The sequence below is a fragment of the Colletotrichum jinshuiense genome, chromosome 6 (assembly GCF_051148585.1).
Source record: "Colletotrichum jinshuiense chromosome 6, complete sequence".
In the NCBI taxonomy this organism is placed as follows: Eukaryota; Fungi; Ascomycota; class Sordariomycetes; order Glomerellales; family Glomerellaceae; genus Colletotrichum; species Colletotrichum jinshuiense.
In genome coordinates this window covers 4,456,601-4,473,552 of record NC_139313.1, presented here as the reverse complement: position 1 = coordinate 4,473,552, position 16,952 = coordinate 4,456,601, and the positions used below count along the sequence as shown (strand labels likewise).

Genomic DNA, 16,952 nt, shown 5'->3' with positions numbered 1-16,952 from the left:
CCGTACACCATATCACCCATGCACGAGCAATATTGGAGTCGAAACTTTTCGATGCCAAACCCTGCTGCCTTTGTCTTTGTGTATCCTATGCGCGACTTGAGGAACTATATGCTGAATCATTTACAGTTATCAACATGAACATTATAAGAACCCAGTTCAATGACGAAGGTATGACATCGCTAGAGGTGATACAATCTTGCCAGAAGGACCTCCATGGCGCAATGCCCTTCCAGGCGGCCTCACTTCCTAGGATCTATCAAAACCTTGGAATGCGGGAACGCCAGCCATTCAACACCATTATGGACGTCCAAAGGACAGACGTCCGTAGAAAAACCTTTGATATTGGCGTTGGGGCTCAGATAGACATATTAGACATGAAGGAAATGGATGAGGTAAGTCAAAGCTGACCCGGCTGCCCGACCGACCATAGCTAAACACCGTCGCTTAGTACGATCTCGCTCTGGCAGTCTGTGACGGTCCAGAAACCCTTTCGGTCCGCCTCAACTATTCCAACACGTACCTCTCGGACGAACAGGCCGCCTTTGTCATGTCCGCGTTTGGCGCGGCTATTCGCGCTCTGGTTGCCAATCCTACGACGCCGGTTACTCAGCTGGACCTCATGGACAAATGCCAGAAAGACCAGATCAGCCTCTGGAATTCCTCGAGCCCCGTTGCGGTGCCGGCTACCCTTAACGAGCTTGTTGCCCGAAACATGCTGAGCCGTCCTCTGGCCCCCGCGCTCAAGTCAACCGGAGTAGACATCAGTTACGGCGCTTTAGACAAGCTCTCGCACCGACTAGCGCGGTGGCTGGTATCCAAGGGCACCGGTCCCGACCAGGTGGTTACTCTCAGTTTCGAAAAGTCGCCATGGGCGGTGGTGGCCATGTGTGCTGTGCTGCGGGCGGGCGGGGCTTTCTCCCATGTCGACCCGAGTTGGCCTCAAGACCGATGCCGCGACATCGTTACCCGTACGCGATCTACAGTCGGCCTGACATCGCAGTCACTTCAACAAAAACTATCGGGACTACTCAGCCATGTCTTTGTGGTAGACTCGGCCAGTCTGGCGTCTCTAGAGCCCACACCGGGAACCTCCGACCCAGAGGGTGAGATGCCAAAGCCAAGCCTCGAGAATCTTGCCTATGTTATTTCAACGTCAGGCTCTACTGGAAAACCCAAGATAGTTGCCATACCGCAAGGCTCCATCTCCTCCGGCCTCAGCGCACAGGTCGTCGGCTACAAGCTTGATGAAAACTCGAGGGTGGCGCAGTTTGCTTCTTACGTGTTCGACAGCTCTATCCTGGAGATATTCGGCACTCTCGTCGCCGGCGGGTGTGTTTGCGTTCCGTCTGAAGAGGAACGTATGTCCGACTTTGTCGGGTTCGTTCAGAGAATGCAGGTCAATCTACTGGACGTAACGCCTTCCTTGATGCGCACACTTCAGCCCAAGGACGTGCCGAGCGTCAAGGTACGTTACATCAACCTTATGCCACGCATCGTTCCCCAGCTAATGTCCTTGATTTCATAGGTGCTCTCACTAGGCGGAGAGGCTCTCACCCAGTCCGACGTAGATACGTGGGCTTCACATGTGTACCTGATTAACACCTACGGCCCTTCAGAGGCCTCGGTGAACTCGGCCATCAGCCAGAGGCTACTGCCAGATTCGGAAGCGAGCAATATTGGCTTTGGCGTGGCTTGCAGACTTTGGGTTGCCGACATGGCGAACCAGGACTGTCTGGCACCCATAGGAGCTGTGGGCGAGCTATTGGTTGACGGCCCAATCCTAGCACGTGGGTACTTGGGAGACGAGGCCGAGACCAGTCGGGCCTTCATCAGCAATGTGGCGTGGCAGAAAGACGAAGCCCTCTGTGGACGCGATTCCGACGGCGCCCCCCGCAGGCTTTACAAGACGGGAGACCTGGTACGGTACAACGCCGACGGTAGCCTCAACTTCCTAGGCCGGCGCGACACGCAGATCAAGGTGCGCGGGCACAGAATCGAGCGGCAGGAGGTTGAACACCACATTCGCTCGATTCAGGGGGTGGAGCACGTTGCCGTCTTCGATGGCAAGGAAGGCCTCTGCAAAGACAAGCTGGTTGCCGTCATCAGCCTGCACGAAAACAATGAAGGCACAGGGGACACCCCCAGCAGCAATCTTTGGGAGCTGTACGAGCCTCATAATCTTGCCAATACGGCGCAGGTCGAGCAATCTGTGCGACGGAAGCTTGCGTCTCCCCTGCCGAGCTACATGATCCCAGACTTGCTGCTCTTCACGAGACGTTTACCCCTTTTGGTCTCGTACAAGGTCGACTTGAAGACGATAACACGCGCCGTCTACGACATGGACGAGGCCACGTTCCGCCGAGCAAGCAATCCGAGCGTCAAAGAGAGCGCTACCAAGGCAGCGGGAACTGAACTCGAGGAGCGTCTGCGTGATTTATGGAGCGAGGTCCTGGAGATGGACAAAGGTATGTTGTTGCTGCGCATCGGAATCGGAGTTTAGCGGCAGGAAGAACTGACAAGGCCACAGTCAGCATCGACCTCGACGATTCTTTCTTCGCCATCGGAGGAGACTCCGTTATGGCCATGAAAGTTACGCGTCGTTGCAGAGAAGCGAGAGTGAAGATGACGACGCACGACCTGCTTGCCGGGAGGACTATCCGGGGGCTCGCCGCCCGCATCCTCAGCCGAAGCAAGCCAACCACTTGCAATTCGTCGGGTGGTGTCGACGTCAAGGTTCCAGCCAAACCAAACCACAGCGTGCTGAACGCTCTTTCTCTCTCTGAACAAGACGTCGAAGACGTGGTGCCGGCCACTCCTTTCCAACAGCAGATGTATGGTGCTAGCCGCACGCATCCCGGCCGGCCTTATTGCGCCAGCTTTCTTGCGCGGCTGACGGCGAAAGGACCAGACGCACAAGTGGACGTCCAGAAGCTCTCTCAAGCTTGGCAGCGTGCCGTGGACCGGCACCCGATCTTGCGCACCCTGTTTGTTATCAACCCACAGGATGATACCCTGTACCAAGCGGTCCTCCGCAAAGCACAGCCCCATATCGAAATTCGGCGCGTGGAAGATGAGGCTGCCGCCGCCGGCCAGCTCAGCCAGGACCACGATGTGTTCTCGCAGCAACTGACATCCGGGGCCGCCGACGCCAAATCAGTACCATCGCACCGGTTCATACTATCCCAGACCCGCTCTGGTGACGTCTTATTGACGCTGAGCCTGAGCCATCTGGTCACCGACACCGTGGCCGTCGAGCACATGTTCTCCGAGCTGGATACGTTCTACAGCGGTGCGTCGCCCTCCCAGCCAGCTGTCCCGTTCGCCGCCTACGCGAATTGGTTCGAGCCGCGCGTGGTGGCGGCCAACAATAAAGCATGGCAGGAGCAGGTCTTGCGCGGCGTGCAGCCCTGCTTCCTCCCCGGGCCTCCCGGCCGATCCCCGCGCGCCGAGGAGGTCCTGCTTCCCTTTTCGATCCCCTCCTCGCAGCGGCAGACCATATCCGACTTCTGCCACCGCGCACAGGTCACGACGTCCTACCTGTTCCAGTTCTGCTGGGCGATGGTGCTCAAGCGGTACACGCAGCAGGACGTCGTGTCCTTTGGCCAGGTCGTCGCCAGCCGGGACGCGCCCGTGGCTAACCTGGAAGACGTCGTGGGGCCCGTCCTGAGCGTCCTGCCCGCCTGTGCCGACCTGGCGTCCCCGACACGCTCCGTGTTGGACTTGATGCAGTCGTTCCAAAAGGCCAATATCGATGCCCTGGCGCATCAGCCATGCTCCCTGAGGGCCATCGAGAAGCTGGTGGGGTGCCCGGCGGACCGAGGGCTGTTCAATACCATGATCAACATCCGCATGGTGCACTACCAGGGGAAGAGCCTCAAGTACCACTTGGAGCAGCGCGACCTCGGGTTCAAGCCCATCGTAAAGCGCGACGGCTCAGAGGTAAGCAGCCACCAACTGTTCTCTCACAATGCCTGTTTGGGGAAAAGAATACTGACCGCGCTATGCAGTACGACCTAGTTCTTCAGGTAGACGAGAAAGAGGGCATCATCTCCGGCGCTCTGGCGTTCTGGTCCCATCGGTTTGACCCTAACACGGTGCAAGGGTTCCTCGATACTTACTTGGCTGTTATAAACTTGGTCTTGCGCTGTCCAGACTCGACGGTGCCGAGGCTTCTTGGCAGCATCGAAGACAACTGAATACGCATTGGTCGGGGCCATAAGCTCAATGTTAGTTTGTTTACGGACACGGAGCTAAAGTTGGCAGCTGGAAGTTTCTCGTAAGAAGCTAGCAGCACGAGAACTTTGTAGGAGAGCGTTGGGTTTTATGGATGTTATACTGGCGCAGCGTGATGTTTTCTGTTGTATTAAGCGTTGGGAACATAACGGTAATTCTGGTACATATTGCCTTGGCGGAGATATCTATGTTCTGCTTGCTTTAATTGAAGGGCGGCGCCCACCAGTTCAGGTTCGGAAATCCGCCACTGGGAAAATGTGATATCGCAACATCTAGAAGAGCTCTGGACAACTCCAGTCCCCACGACTCAAGCCAGCCCCAACCCAACACCGTTTCAGAACAAAAGTAAATCTTTGCAGCACACCCGCCTGTGATCAACTCCCTTTTAGGAAAAAAAGAAGAGTGGATATTCAGATGTGACGCGGCTTGGAGTGCGGGAGCCATGGCGGCTCGGTTCAGAGAGGCACACCAGGCCTCCATAAGCTCTACTCCCTCACTTTTTCGACACATACGACCATACCCATTGGAAAACTCGGGATCCCGTCCGCTCTCCCATAGATAAGCCAATGAGGGCCGGATTAGTAGTTGGGTCGGTGACGACCAGCGAATACCTGGTGTTGTATGTTTTTAGTTGTGTCCATCTTTTCTTTATTTTTATTTTTTTGGTACTGTTGCCAAGACCCTGATTCTGGTGGCGGTGGTCATTATGGCAGATGACAACCCGCCAATAGCAGCGTCCGAGTCCGGTTTTGATGTTGGTTGGGGCACCGAGAGCTTAGCGTAATGTTAATGGCCACGCCCGGCATTGAGTACAACGTCTATTCGGTCTTTGCAAGTGGGATACGGGGTTGAGATCAGTGGCATATCATGACATGAATTGTTCACTTGACGATAGTCACATTCCTCAACGCGTCTGTAGAGATGAGAAGAGCCCACGCTTGCTCCCTCCTGATATTCCCACGCTTTAACCCGCCCTCTCAGCGAGTCATGGCCCATGAGGCGAGCTCTACACTTTGTCTTGCTGTTTTTCGACTTGATTATTCAGTCCAGTTCATCATGAGCATCAGGATGTGTGTTGCCGCGGGGATGCTACCGGCAGGCATCACATATTTCCTTTAACGAAATTACGGGGTTGAGGACATCCCGCCCGAGTCATGTCATGAAGATTGGAAGGAATACGGTGTGAAGCTGTGAATCCGGACGCCATCTCCGTTGCGTGCCGGGCCTTCTGATATCGTGAGATCGCGCTTCTTTTCGGGAGGGAGACATCGGTTGGGGACGACCGCGACTACGTCCGGGCCGTGGCACTTCCTACCCGTTCATCTGCACCCGGGATCTGACATCTCTAATGCGTTTGTGCTCAAATGTCGGGAGATTGGCCTCGGCGGTGAGGTCAACTTCGGCCAGCTTCCGCATCCACTACGCCACCTGCGCGATCACCAAAAGGCTCGAGCTCAGGAAAAAAAAACGAAATTTTCACACTTCACGACACACCGACCCCCCAATTACCTGTTTGTCTCCACAAGTAAAAAAACAAACGAAACGAAAAAAAAATTGCTAAACTGTGTATAAAAGAGCGTCCTCCCTCCGCAGCTCTTAGGATTTTCTTCTTCTTTTTTCCTTATGTCGACAATACTTCAGAGAATCATTTCTATAGTATTCGACCCTCTCTTGGTTCCCTAAAGGAGCCACAGATCCCACCCTGGTTGATGATTTATATCCTCGACACCCTAGAGTGAAGAACTCTGGTTGCTCTCGCACCCTCCGCAAGGGGGGCGGCTTACCGTTTCGGTATGCTGTATAGAGAGCGGTGATGATCTCGTCCCCGTTCGCGGTCTTGCCCTCGGGCGCGCGGGCGGGGCGGGTGTTGATGGACGTCTGACAGGCTTTTTTTTTCATTGCGGATGGAGCTGTGCTCTGGTCGTGAGGAAGAATTATGTTGCCAGGGGTTTGCAATGCACATCTCACTGCATACTTGCCAGCTCCCGGGCGCTCATTTCCGATGGCCGAACTTTTCGGTATTAAAATTGTCAGCCCGGCATGTAAATGGGGCCTACGGTAAGAGTCGACCAGGACCCGGAGAATTATATTGTCACGCGGTTGTCAGGTCAACGGCAAAATTTACATCGAGGTGTCCCGGGAAATCCACCTTGCTTGTTTGACGAGTGGCTCAATACCTACCGCGCGACGCGGCAAGGCTCGCAAGGGTGATGCATCACGTCTAGATACTGGCTCAGGTCAAGTTGTGCAGGGACGTCATACACGCTCCTATTGATGTGTTGGTGAGATAAAGTTGATGGGGGAATCAAGATTCTCGGGTGCAGCGGACCCAGAGCCGCGGACCGGGAAGACTGAATGTTGAAGAGGTTGCGTATCAGGACTATCTCGGCGTCGGACATTGGACGGGTCGGGTTCCGGATACGTACAGATGCGAGCAGGGAGATCCATGCGGTTGGTTAAGCTACCATGAGCGTTTAGTGTAATAGTGAAGAAGGACGATGGGGGCAATGTTCATGTAACCTTGGGTTCGAGTGGTGTGGCAAGGTGGTGGTGGTATTGTGGGGTAGGTTACGATGAGATTTCCCGTTTGGAGACTTGCCAGATATCAATGGGGTGTCGAGATTGTGCGTATCATGGGGTGGTATTTATCCACAGCTAGAAACTTTGGGGCATAGATATGCTCTCAGAAGGCTCAACGGAAGCACCGAGATGCAGACTAGAAGATGACTCGTCCGCTGAGGTGAGGAAAGTCGACCATTGACGCTGTGCTGTGCTGTGCTGTGCCGCGCCGTAGCGATGTTGGTGAGATGGATGCCAGGAAATTATTTGCCTCCAGATCAGAGAGAGAGAGAGATATAGAGAGAAAGAGAAATAGAGGAAGTCTAGACTCAACCACGTGGTACACGCTCGTCAGTGCTGCCATGCATGTTCCGGCGTCGGCCGGGGGGGGGAGGGAGAAAGGGAAACAAAACAAATTGAGGGTCGCGACTTGAGGGTTTGCAATGCAGGCGACCTTATCTGTGTAACGAACCCACGAGCGCCGGTCCTTTGTGGCCCCGGATGCAACAGAGAACCGGTCCCCAGGCCACGGTGTTGGTCGCAACGCGGGACCGTCAAGTCGAGGTTCACCGGCGTGGATGGACGGGGACTCTTTGATAGCCAGCGCGGCAAGAGATAATGGGCATTGTGACCAGGCCAGACAAAGCCTAGACCTGGCACGAGGCTCCCTTCGTTCCTTTTCAGAGCTTTGGAGCTCAGAGAAACGTTACATGCCCGCACAGGCCACCTGGGGGGAGGCTAGACGTACCGGAGCCCAGTGCATCGCAGCGTTTGGTTGGTCGATGCTTGTCTACCTACCGTATCTTGGCCCTCGGCGCCACTTTTATTTCTCCGCATGGGGTGGCAGGGGACGTGGGCGCTGACGGGGATGACAGGATGGATGGCAGGCAGGTGCAGATGGGGGTTGCAGGCAGGTGCGGGTGTAATCAATGGGCGTCGTCCCTTCTTTCTGCGTTGGCCCGTATGTTTTCGATTGCTTTGCTTTGCTTTGTGAGGGAAAGTGGACAGGCACGAGATCAAGTCAAGGGACCCTGCTGAATAAGCGACGCCCGATGCCCGGAACAGAAAGCTCGACAGACACGAGAAGGCTTGTTGTTGGACCGTCCATCCCATTGATTTCGTATCCAGTCTCACAGGCACAGGCGGCACAGGGGCAGAGAGAGTGAAAGAGTGTGGCGCCGCTGTCGTGGCCAGTTCAGCCGCATGCTGTGTCTCTCTGGTATGGATGGTCCACGGACAACGACAGGCCCATGCTAATAAGCTTCTTGACTCTCCAGAGTAAGCAGCTAGGGCACACACACTGCAATGCTATGCGCTGGTGTGCTCTAGAGGTATACGAACATGTATGTAGTGCGCAAAGCAACAGCAATCCTTCATGTCAGCAATTAATGCGTTTTCGGCATTGGGGCGGCAGTGTGATCGGCAAACAGTGGTTGCCATCCCCCATCCCCCTGCTGGGCTCCTTCCCCAACCGGCCGAACACACTGAATGGGGGCCCAATCGTCGGTCGAGTCGCTGCCAAACGGAAGGACCGCCACCTCGTGACCACTGAGCAGGATCCAATAGGAGCCGTAAAGAATCGGCCCTTTGCCTCGTTATCGATCGGGGTAAAGTGGGCAGGGGCAAGGGCTCTGGCCTCTACCGTGTATCCGTGCTTTGTGTGTTCGGGCATGTCCTCTGTATGCGCCTGCCCCAATCTCCAACAGAGACAGGCAGGCACGCGACTGACAGATTGGGAGGGGAGAAGGTGCGAGCTCGGAGTGTTTGCCAAACTTTGAGTGAAACAACTTCTCAGGGCTGCACACAAAGGGCACCGAAACTTTCAGGAGCGGGCAGGACGGCAGGAGGACATGAATGGATGGATGGAAAGCGCAAACTTGCATTTGCCTTTCTGCTACCCGACCCGTCTGGTGCATCTGCGGCAGGAGAGTGGCATGATTCTCGAGGGCAACAGCTGTCAATTCCAACCTCACTCTCCTTTCCCCCTCCGCTCCCCTCCTTTATCCTCCCCTCACATGATATGCAGCACCTGCTTAGCACTCGCCCGTCGCAGCCGCCAGCAGCCGCCCCGTCGTCATGGCTTGGGGCCGCCACTGCCTGCCGTCCGGCGCCGTTGAAGTTTCTCTAAATTTGGACCGACGCAGGCCGGATCCCGTTCGATGTGCCCGTACCCGTACCGCAGTGTGGTTTGGTGGTGGTTAGTAATTAATTAGTGCGTAACGCTTGCCCCTTGATTATCGACATCGTCTCTTTGAGGCAAAGCTGATTCGCCGTCCATTCATTCGGGGGTTTTACTTTTTTTTCGCCTTTTTTTCTTCTTCCCCTATGTCCAAGTCTTTTCTTGGTTTCTGTACCACATTCCCAGCACCGCCCTTGTACCCTCAATCAGACCGCCTGATGAATGATTGCTTGCTTTGTTACTATCTCGGTATTATCCGGGCCGGAGCCTGATCCTCTTATCAACGTTTGGTGCCGAGCCCCGTCCGTTTCTGTATATTGTGGACTCTAGTCCATGTCATGTCAATCGCAGCCGGGTCTGTCTCCCATCGCAGAAGTCCTCCACCCATCGGCTGCTCCCCCGTTGCCCAGCGATAGTCACCACCCCTGCCCCTCGTCCTCCCACCACCACTCCCGCTACCACCACCACCAACCCGTCTCGTCTCGTCTTGTCTACGCTAGAATCCTTCCCGATTGCTATTGTCACCTTTGAATTGCCATTGTCACCTTTCACGAACCCACCGCATTCCACCAAGGTACCTAGCGCCTCCCTCCCCGGCCCGCCTCTCAGCGCATGGCATGGCCTGTCAGCCGTCGTCTCTCCCTCCCTCCCTCGTGATGAATGAAACAAAGCCAAAATCGAGCACCGCCGATTGATGCCCGTATCTACGCCCTCCGTATCTGTCTGTACTCGCGCTGCTCCTCCCGTCAATTGTCACGTAGCTTGCCGTCCTGCGCCCTCTCCGACTCGTACAATCTGCCACCTCTCCATCACCGCCGCACACCTTGCTCGACCTCCCAACCCGGCTAGCCAGGTCCCCTCAGCGGCCTTCCTCTAGTTAACCATCTACCTATCTCCAAAGCTCCCAGCCCGATAGCCACCTCGGATACAACTCACCACACGTCAGACGCACACCGGGGCACTGCTACCTTGCCATTGCCAGGCCGGGGTAGCTCCGTCCCAATTCCAACCGTCCCAATCTGTCGCTGGCGTCTTCTCTCCTTGCCTTAGCCCTGCGCATCCTCTTCCTCCACTGTCTCACACCCGCATTCCGCCTGCCAACCCCCCCGGGCATCTTTTCCCTTGTCCGCCCTTTCATTGAATTTTATATCTGCAGAAACCCGGCGCCGTTTGGCTCGAGGGACCGACCAGTTCCAACCAGTTGCAACCAGTTGCAACCAGTCAGCTCTTTTCGTGCATCTCATCCCCCAGCAGGAAACAGGAAACAGGAAAGACCAGTCAAATCAGTCAGTCTTGTTTGTCCAGTTGCCCCGACTGACACTGCTGTTTGCTGTACTGTTGCCGTTTGCTCCTTCCCTCATCTCCTCACCTCACCCTTGCCACCCCATCCCATCCCATCCCATCCCTACCTTGTCCCGTCTCCCTCTCTCCTTCCTTCCTTCCTTCCTACTCGCTTCCCATCCCACGCCACGCCACACCCCGGCACGCGCCGAACATCCAGAGACTCCACCTACGATCATCGCCTGGCACGACTGCAACCTGCAGCCCGATAACCGTCCCATAAAGAAGCTGCACACTCCCCCGGCGCTTTCCTGCCACGCTTGGCCTTCTTTCCCTCCAGTCTCTTCACCTTTCCGCGTGCCTGCCCTCCTCGGCTCCTCCATTCCCCTCCTCTCCCCGTAGTCATCGTCTGGAACGATCAAGTCTCAGTCTCCGGCATCGACACAACACCAAGCGGCGGCACACATCACCGTCACCTTCGCCCGCCGCCCCGCTGCGCTGCACCACCAATTGCTTCATTGAACCCCGACTCGTTGTCGCACGCCCGCGCCGCAACCATGTCCTCCACCGACGAGAAGCACGCCGTCGAGCCCGACGCCACGGCCGCCGCCCCCGAGCCCACCCCTGCCCCGGTCGCTGATGGACCCGTCCCCCGCCCCGGCGGATGGATGTACCGTGGATTTCGCGTCCGAGGCACCGAGCTCTGGTACGCGTCGCCGCGCATCCAGCTCTTCATGGTCGCCTTCATCTGCTTCCTCTGCCCGGGAATGTTCAACGCCCTGACCGGTCTCGGCGGCGGTGGTCAGGTCTCCACCAAGGCCTCCAACGACGCCAACACGGCCCTCAACTCCACATTTGCCGTCGCCGCCTTCTTCGCCGGCACCTTTGCCAACCGTCTCGGTCTGCGTCTGACTCTCAGCATCGGCGGCCTGGGCTACTGCATCTATGCCGCATCCTTCTTGTCCTACTCGCACAACCAGAACGAGGGCTTCGTCATTTTCGCCGGCGCCTTCCTCGGCCTGTGCGCTGGTCTCCTGTGGACCGGTCAGGGTGCCATCATGATGTCCTACCCCCGCGAGGAGGAAAAGGGCCGCTACATCTCCTGGTTCTGGATGATCTTTAACCTCGGCGCCGTCATTGGCTCCCTGATCCCCCTCGCCGAGAACATCAACAAGACTTCCAGGAGCGCCGTGACCGACGGTACCTACGCCGCCTTCATCGTCCTCATGCTTTTGGGTGCCATCCTCGCCCTCTTCATGTGCGACGTCCCCAAGATCGTGCGCGAAGACGGCTCCAAGGTCATCGTCATGAAGAACCCCTCCTGGCTGTCCGAGTTCAAGGGTTTGTGGGAGACCCTGGCCCAGGACCCCTGGATCATTACTCTGTTCCCCATGTTCTTCACCTCCAACATCTTCTACACCTACCAGACCAACGACATGAACGCCTCATTTTTCAACACCCGCACCCGTGCCCTGAACAACCTGCTGTACTGGCTCGCCCAGATTTTCGGCGCCCTAGTGTTCGGCTACGCCCTTGACTTCCCCAAAGTCCGCCGTAGCGTCCGTGCCAAGGCGTCTTTCATCGCTCTGTTTGTCCTGACCATGATCATCTGGGGCGGAGGTTACGCCTGGCAGAAGCAGCAAGTCACGCGAGAGGAGGCCAAGCATGAGGACTATGTCCCGGTTGACTGGACCGACGGCGGATCGGCCTACATTGGCCCCATGTTCCTGTACATCTTCTATGGCTTCTTCGACGCCGTCTGGCAGACGAGCATCTACTGGTACATGGGTGCCCTCTCCAACTCGTCCCGCAAGGCTGCCAACCTGGCAGGTTTCTACAAGGGTATGTTGCACTTTCTCCGTCGCATTCATGCCCTCACCCGACTAACAAAAACTTTCAGGAATTCAATCTGCCGGTGCCGCCATCTTCTGGCGCTTGGACGGTCTCGAGACCCCGTTCAACACCATCTTCGGCGCCACGTGGGGCTGCCTTGCAGGCGCGCTCGTCATTGGCGCTCCGATCATCTTCTTGAAGATCAAGGACACTATCCCCGTTGAGGACGACCTCAAGTTTTCCGACGAGACTATCGAGGACATCGCCGCGCCGGGAACCACTAACACCGTGCCTGAAAAGGAGGTTGCTTGAGAGGGGACAATGTGAAATCTAGATGCAGCCACAAGTGGCGATAGCCATAGTTGGTGGAGGGAGTTTTTAACGTTGACGAGAGACGAGTTTATACCACATTGTGCTTTGTGCACAGGAAAGTTGTAATTGTTGGGGTTTGATAGGTACTTTTCCAATATAATACCCGACTTGATCAAGTCGGATCAGTCTGCAGCCCGAGACGTGTGTAGCGCCATTAACCCATGCCTGTCTACCCGTTCCATTTCGTACATCATCTATAATGCTCGGTCATGTGTCTTTCAGACGTACCCTCTATGCCTATCCTCCACCTCGTCACCGCCGTACCCGCCGCCGCCGGGCGTGTTGACCTGGATATACTCGCCCTCCTTCAAATTGATAATGGCCTTGCCGCCGAGGTTGATCCTCTCCATGCCGCCGTCCTCGTTGAACAAGAAGGCGTAGTTCTCGCCCTTTTGCCCGGCGCCGCCGCCGGCCATGCCCCACGGCCGGTACACCCGGCGGTCGCTGAGGATGCTGAACTTGAGGGGGATGCGCGCCTGGATCTCGCGCCGGATGCCGTCGCCGCCGCGCCACGTCCCGAGGCCGCCGCTGCCCCGCCGGATCTCGTACTTGCGGACCAGGACCGCCGTGCGCTTCTCGACCACCTCGGCGTCCGTCTGGCGCGTGTTTGTCGAGTGGACCTGTTCGCGGGGGTTGGGTTAGCTCGAATTTTTGTTTCCCTTGCTGTGTGTGCTTTGGAGATGTTTTTGGGTGGAGGGCGGAGGGAGGTAGAGAGAGTGAACAAAAAGATGTGGATGAGATGAAGGGGGGCCCGAGATGATGGGACAGACTTACATGAGTGGAGTGCTCGCCGTGGTACCCCTCGCCGGCGCCAACGCCGCCGCCGATGCTCTCGCCGTAGTTCCACCCCTTGGTCACGACGCCCGTGGCGGGGTCCTTCCCGCCCATGCCCCAGCCGAAGCTGTTGGCGCACCCCTGGCTGGCGCCGTACTTGCCGAACGCGCGCAGGATGACGTCGATGACGCGCTGGCTCGCCAGCGTGCTGCCGCAGATGGCGGCGCGGGGGCCCGGGTTCAGGACGGAGCCCTCGGGCACGCGGATCTCGACGGGGCTGAGGCAGCCCTCGTTGAGGGGTATGTCGATGTCGACGAGGCAGCGGACGGTGTAGATGATGGCCGAGTGGCAGATGGAGATGGGGCAGTTGTAGTTGCCCCACATCTGCGGGCCGGAGCCGGTGAAGTCGTACAGGGCGGAGCCGGTGGCCGGGTCGATGGTGATGCGCAGGCGCATCGGCGTGCCGTCGTCGAGGTGGTCCGTGGCCTCGAGCCCCTCCGGGTGGCGCGCGGCGACGGACTTGAAGAAGCCGCGGACGGCGAGCTCGGCGTTGGACTGGATGGCGCCCATGTAGCGGTGGACGACGGCCAGGCCGGCCTCGGCGCACAGCTTGCGCAGGAGCACGATGCCGCGCTGGTTGGCCGAGGTCTGGGCCTTGAGGTCCGAGATGTTGTCGGCGAGGCGGCGCGAGGTGCTGCAGCCCGGGAACGAGCCGGCGCGCTCGAAGGCGGCGAGGACCTCATCCTCGAGGAAGACGCCGGCCGAGACGATCTTGAGCGAGGGCACGTTGAGGCCCTCCTCCCAGAGCTCGCGGGACTCGGGCATCATGGACGTGATGCCCTTGCCGCCGATGTCGGTGTGGTGGCCGCGAGAGGCGACGTAGAAGGCGATCTCCTGGCGGGCCCCCTCCCCCCGCCCGGCGTCGACGAAGACGGGCGTCACGACCGTCAGGTCCGGGAGGTGGGTGCCGCCCCACTGCGGGTGGTTCGTCAGCAGCACGTCGCCGGGCCGGAGCTTGCCCTGCCAGAGGCGGTGCTGCGCCTGGATCGCGAACTGCATGGAGCCCAGGTGGATCGGGATGTGCGGCGCGTTGGCGACGAGCTTGCCCTCGGGGGAGAAGATTGCGCACGAGAAGTCGAGGCGCTCCTTGATCGAGGTGGAGATGGAGGTGCGCTGGAGGGTCGTGCCCATCTGCTCGGCGATGGCCATGAAGCGGTGCGCGAAGACGGAGAGCTGGATTGGGTCGACGGGCCCGTCGAGCGAGGTGGAGGGGGACGGCTCCGAGGAGGAAGCGGGGGGATCCGACGGGATGGCGGTCGGGGAGGGGACGGAGAGCTTTTCGAGGAGCACGTGGGCGGACAGGATGTGGGCGCGGAAGGTCGGCGAGACAAAGATGGTCTGCGTCTGGTCGATCAGCAGCGCCGGGCCGGGGATGGCCGCGCCCCTGGGGACGTCGCCGAGGCGGTAGACGCCCGTGTCGTGCCACGCGCCGTCGATGTAGACGCTCTGCTTCTCGCGGGGCTCGGGGGCCGCCAGCCGCTCGTTGGCCGCGAGCTCCTTGAGCGCCGACGCCTCCTGGACGCGCGCGCCGGCGCTCCCCGTCCCGCGCACCTTGACGGACTCGATGACGATGTCCCGCTTCATCGAGAAGGCGAACTCGCGCAGGTGCGTCTCCTCGAACTTGGCCGCGTAGTTGCCGTCCTCGGGCCTGGAGATGGTGAGGTTGGTGTCGGTGCCGAAGTAGCGCAGCACCAGGCTCTCGTCGAAGACGAGCGAGTCGGCGCCCGCGCCCTGCGAGCGCAGCTCCTCCGCGACCGCGGCCCTCAGCGCGGCGAGGCGGCCGGCGACGTGGGCGGCCGCGGCGGCGTCGAGCCGGCTCCCGTACGGCTCCAGCGCCTCGTGCTGCAGCTCGGCCTGGGCTATGCCGTACGCCGACAGCAGCGACGAGAACTTGTGGATGAGGATGCGGCGGATGCCGAGCTTGTCGGCGATGTCGCAGGCGTGCTGGCCGCCGGCGCCGCCGAAGGAGACGAGGTGGTGGTTCTCGGGGGCGAAGCCGCGGGCCTCGGTGGCGTTGCGGATCGGGCGCGACATGGTCTCGTTGGCGACGTCGAGGAACCCAAGCGCGACGTCGTGCGGCGTCAGCGACTGGGCCGTCTGCGCGTTGAAGTCGGCCGTGAGGCGCGCGAACTTTGCGGCGACGACGGCGGCGTCGAGCGGGGCGTCGGCGCCGTCGCCGAAGATGGAGGGGAAGGACGAGAGGACGAGGCGGCCCAGGAAGAGGTTCGCGTCCGTGACGGTCAGGGGCCCGCCCTTGCGGTAGCACGCCGGGCCCGGGTGGGCGCCGGCGCTCTCGGGGCCGACGGCGAGGAGGCCGTTGCGCGCGAAGAGGATGGAGCCGCCGCCCGCCGCCACCGTGGCGATGTTGAGCATCGGCGTCGTGATGGTGCGCCCCGCGATGGACGTCTCGGTGAGGTAGTCGTACTTGCCGTCATAGCGGGACACGTCGGTGCTGGTGCCGCCCATGTCGAAGCCGATGACGGGCGTCCCCTCGTCCGGGTCGTAGCACGAGCGCGCGATGCCGACGACGCCGCCGGCGGGGCCGCTCAGCAGCGCCTCGTTGCCGCGGAACTTGGAGGCCGCCTTGAGGCCGCCGTCGGAGCACATGAAGTCGACCCTCTGCGGCGGGACGCGGAAGCCGGACGCGAAGGAGCGGACGTAGCGCTGGATCACGGGGTAGAGGTAGGCCTCGGAGCACACCGAGGTGCTGCGGTTGAGGAACTTGATGGTCGGCGAGGTGGCGGCCGACGTCGAGACGAACTCGAAGCCGAGCTCGGGGTCGCGCGCGATGGAGGCGACGAGGTCCTCGTGGGCCGGGTGGAGGTAGGCGTGCATGAAGCAGATGGCGACCGAGGTGTAGCCCTGGTCGCGCAGCGCGCGGAGCTGGGCGCGGACGGCGTCCGGGTCCGGGCGGCGGAGCACGCGGACGAGCTCGCCGCTCGCCGTGCGGACGAGGGTGCCGTCCGACGCGTCCGGCGACGAGAGCGCGGCCTCCTTGTCCAGGGGCGCGGGGTTGAGGTCGTAGTCGGCGGGGACGATGCGCTCGTCGACCTCGACGACGGCCGAGTGCAGCGCGGTGGCCTTGCGGATGCTGAGGTCGAAGAGCTTCGGGCGGGACTGGTCGCCGATGAGGCAGACGTCCTTGAAGCCCTTTGTGGTGAGGAAGGCGAAGCGCTCGCCCTTGTGTTCTAGGAGTGCGTTTGTGGCGACTGTTGTGCCGATGCGGCATGAGGCTGGTGGCGGCCGTCAGTGAGGGGATTCAGACATTTCGACCGGGGATTCCGTGAGTTGAGAGAGACTGTGCGGTCCTCCCTCTCCCTGTCCCCCTCGGTGAGAGTTGGTTCGACTTACCGATACGTGAGCCATCTAGTTTCTCGCCTACGGGGATGGACGTCCCCTCGACGGCCTCGAGAACGCGGCGGATTGCCTCGGTCGGTGCATCGGCGTAGTTTGCAGGGTCCTCGGAAAGGAGCTTGAAAATGAGGGGTTCGCGGCCGTCAATGTGCGCGATGACATCGCAGAACGTGCCGCCGCGGTCGATTGAAACGCTGATGTCGGCCACCATTTTTTCCTTTCCCCTCGCCTAGTATCCAAGAAACGGCCCGAGGCGTCGCAAATTCTGGTCAATTTTTCGGTGAAGATCCGGGTTTTAGCGCATGAG

At 59.3% G+C, this 16,952-nt stretch overlaps 3 protein-coding genes across 3 annotated transcripts; 2 read left to right on the top strand and 1 right to left on the bottom strand.

The window, feature by feature from the left end:
* Window positions 1-134: 134 nt before the first annotated feature.
* On the top strand, window positions 135-4,196 carry EsH8_VI_001137 (uncharacterized protein; the record flags this gene model as incomplete). The annotated part of the gene is made up of 6 exons (XM_083272390.1): window positions 135-392; window positions 449-968; window positions 1,050-1,465; window positions 1,526-2,465; window positions 2,528-3,939; window positions 4,008-4,196. The coding sequence occupies 6 exons, from the start codon at window positions 135-137 to the stop codon at window positions 4,194-4,196; spliced, it is 3,735 nt and encodes a 1,244-aa protein (XP_083127564.1).
* A 6,613-nt stretch (window positions 4,197-10,809) lies between these two features.
* EsH8_VI_001136 (major facilitator superfamily domain-containing protein) lies at window positions 10,810-12,397 on the top strand (the record flags this gene model as incomplete). The annotated part of the gene is made up of 2 exons (XM_083272389.1): window positions 10,810-12,094; window positions 12,153-12,397. The coding sequence occupies 2 exons, from the start codon at window positions 10,810-10,812 to the stop codon at window positions 12,395-12,397; spliced, it is 1,530 nt and encodes a 509-aa protein (XP_083127563.1).
* A 278-nt stretch (window positions 12,398-12,675) lies between these two features.
* Window positions 12,676-16,856, bottom strand: EsH8_VI_001135 (Hydantoinase B/oxoprolinase-domain-containing protein; the record flags this gene model as incomplete). Its single annotated transcript, XM_083272388.1, has 3 exons — window positions 12,676-13,077; window positions 13,232-16,524; window positions 16,643-16,856. The coding sequence occupies 3 exons, from the start codon at window positions 16,854-16,856 to the stop codon at window positions 12,676-12,678; spliced, it is 3,909 nt and encodes a 1,302-aa protein (XP_083127562.1).
* Between the last annotated feature and the right edge of the window lie 96 nt (window positions 16,857-16,952).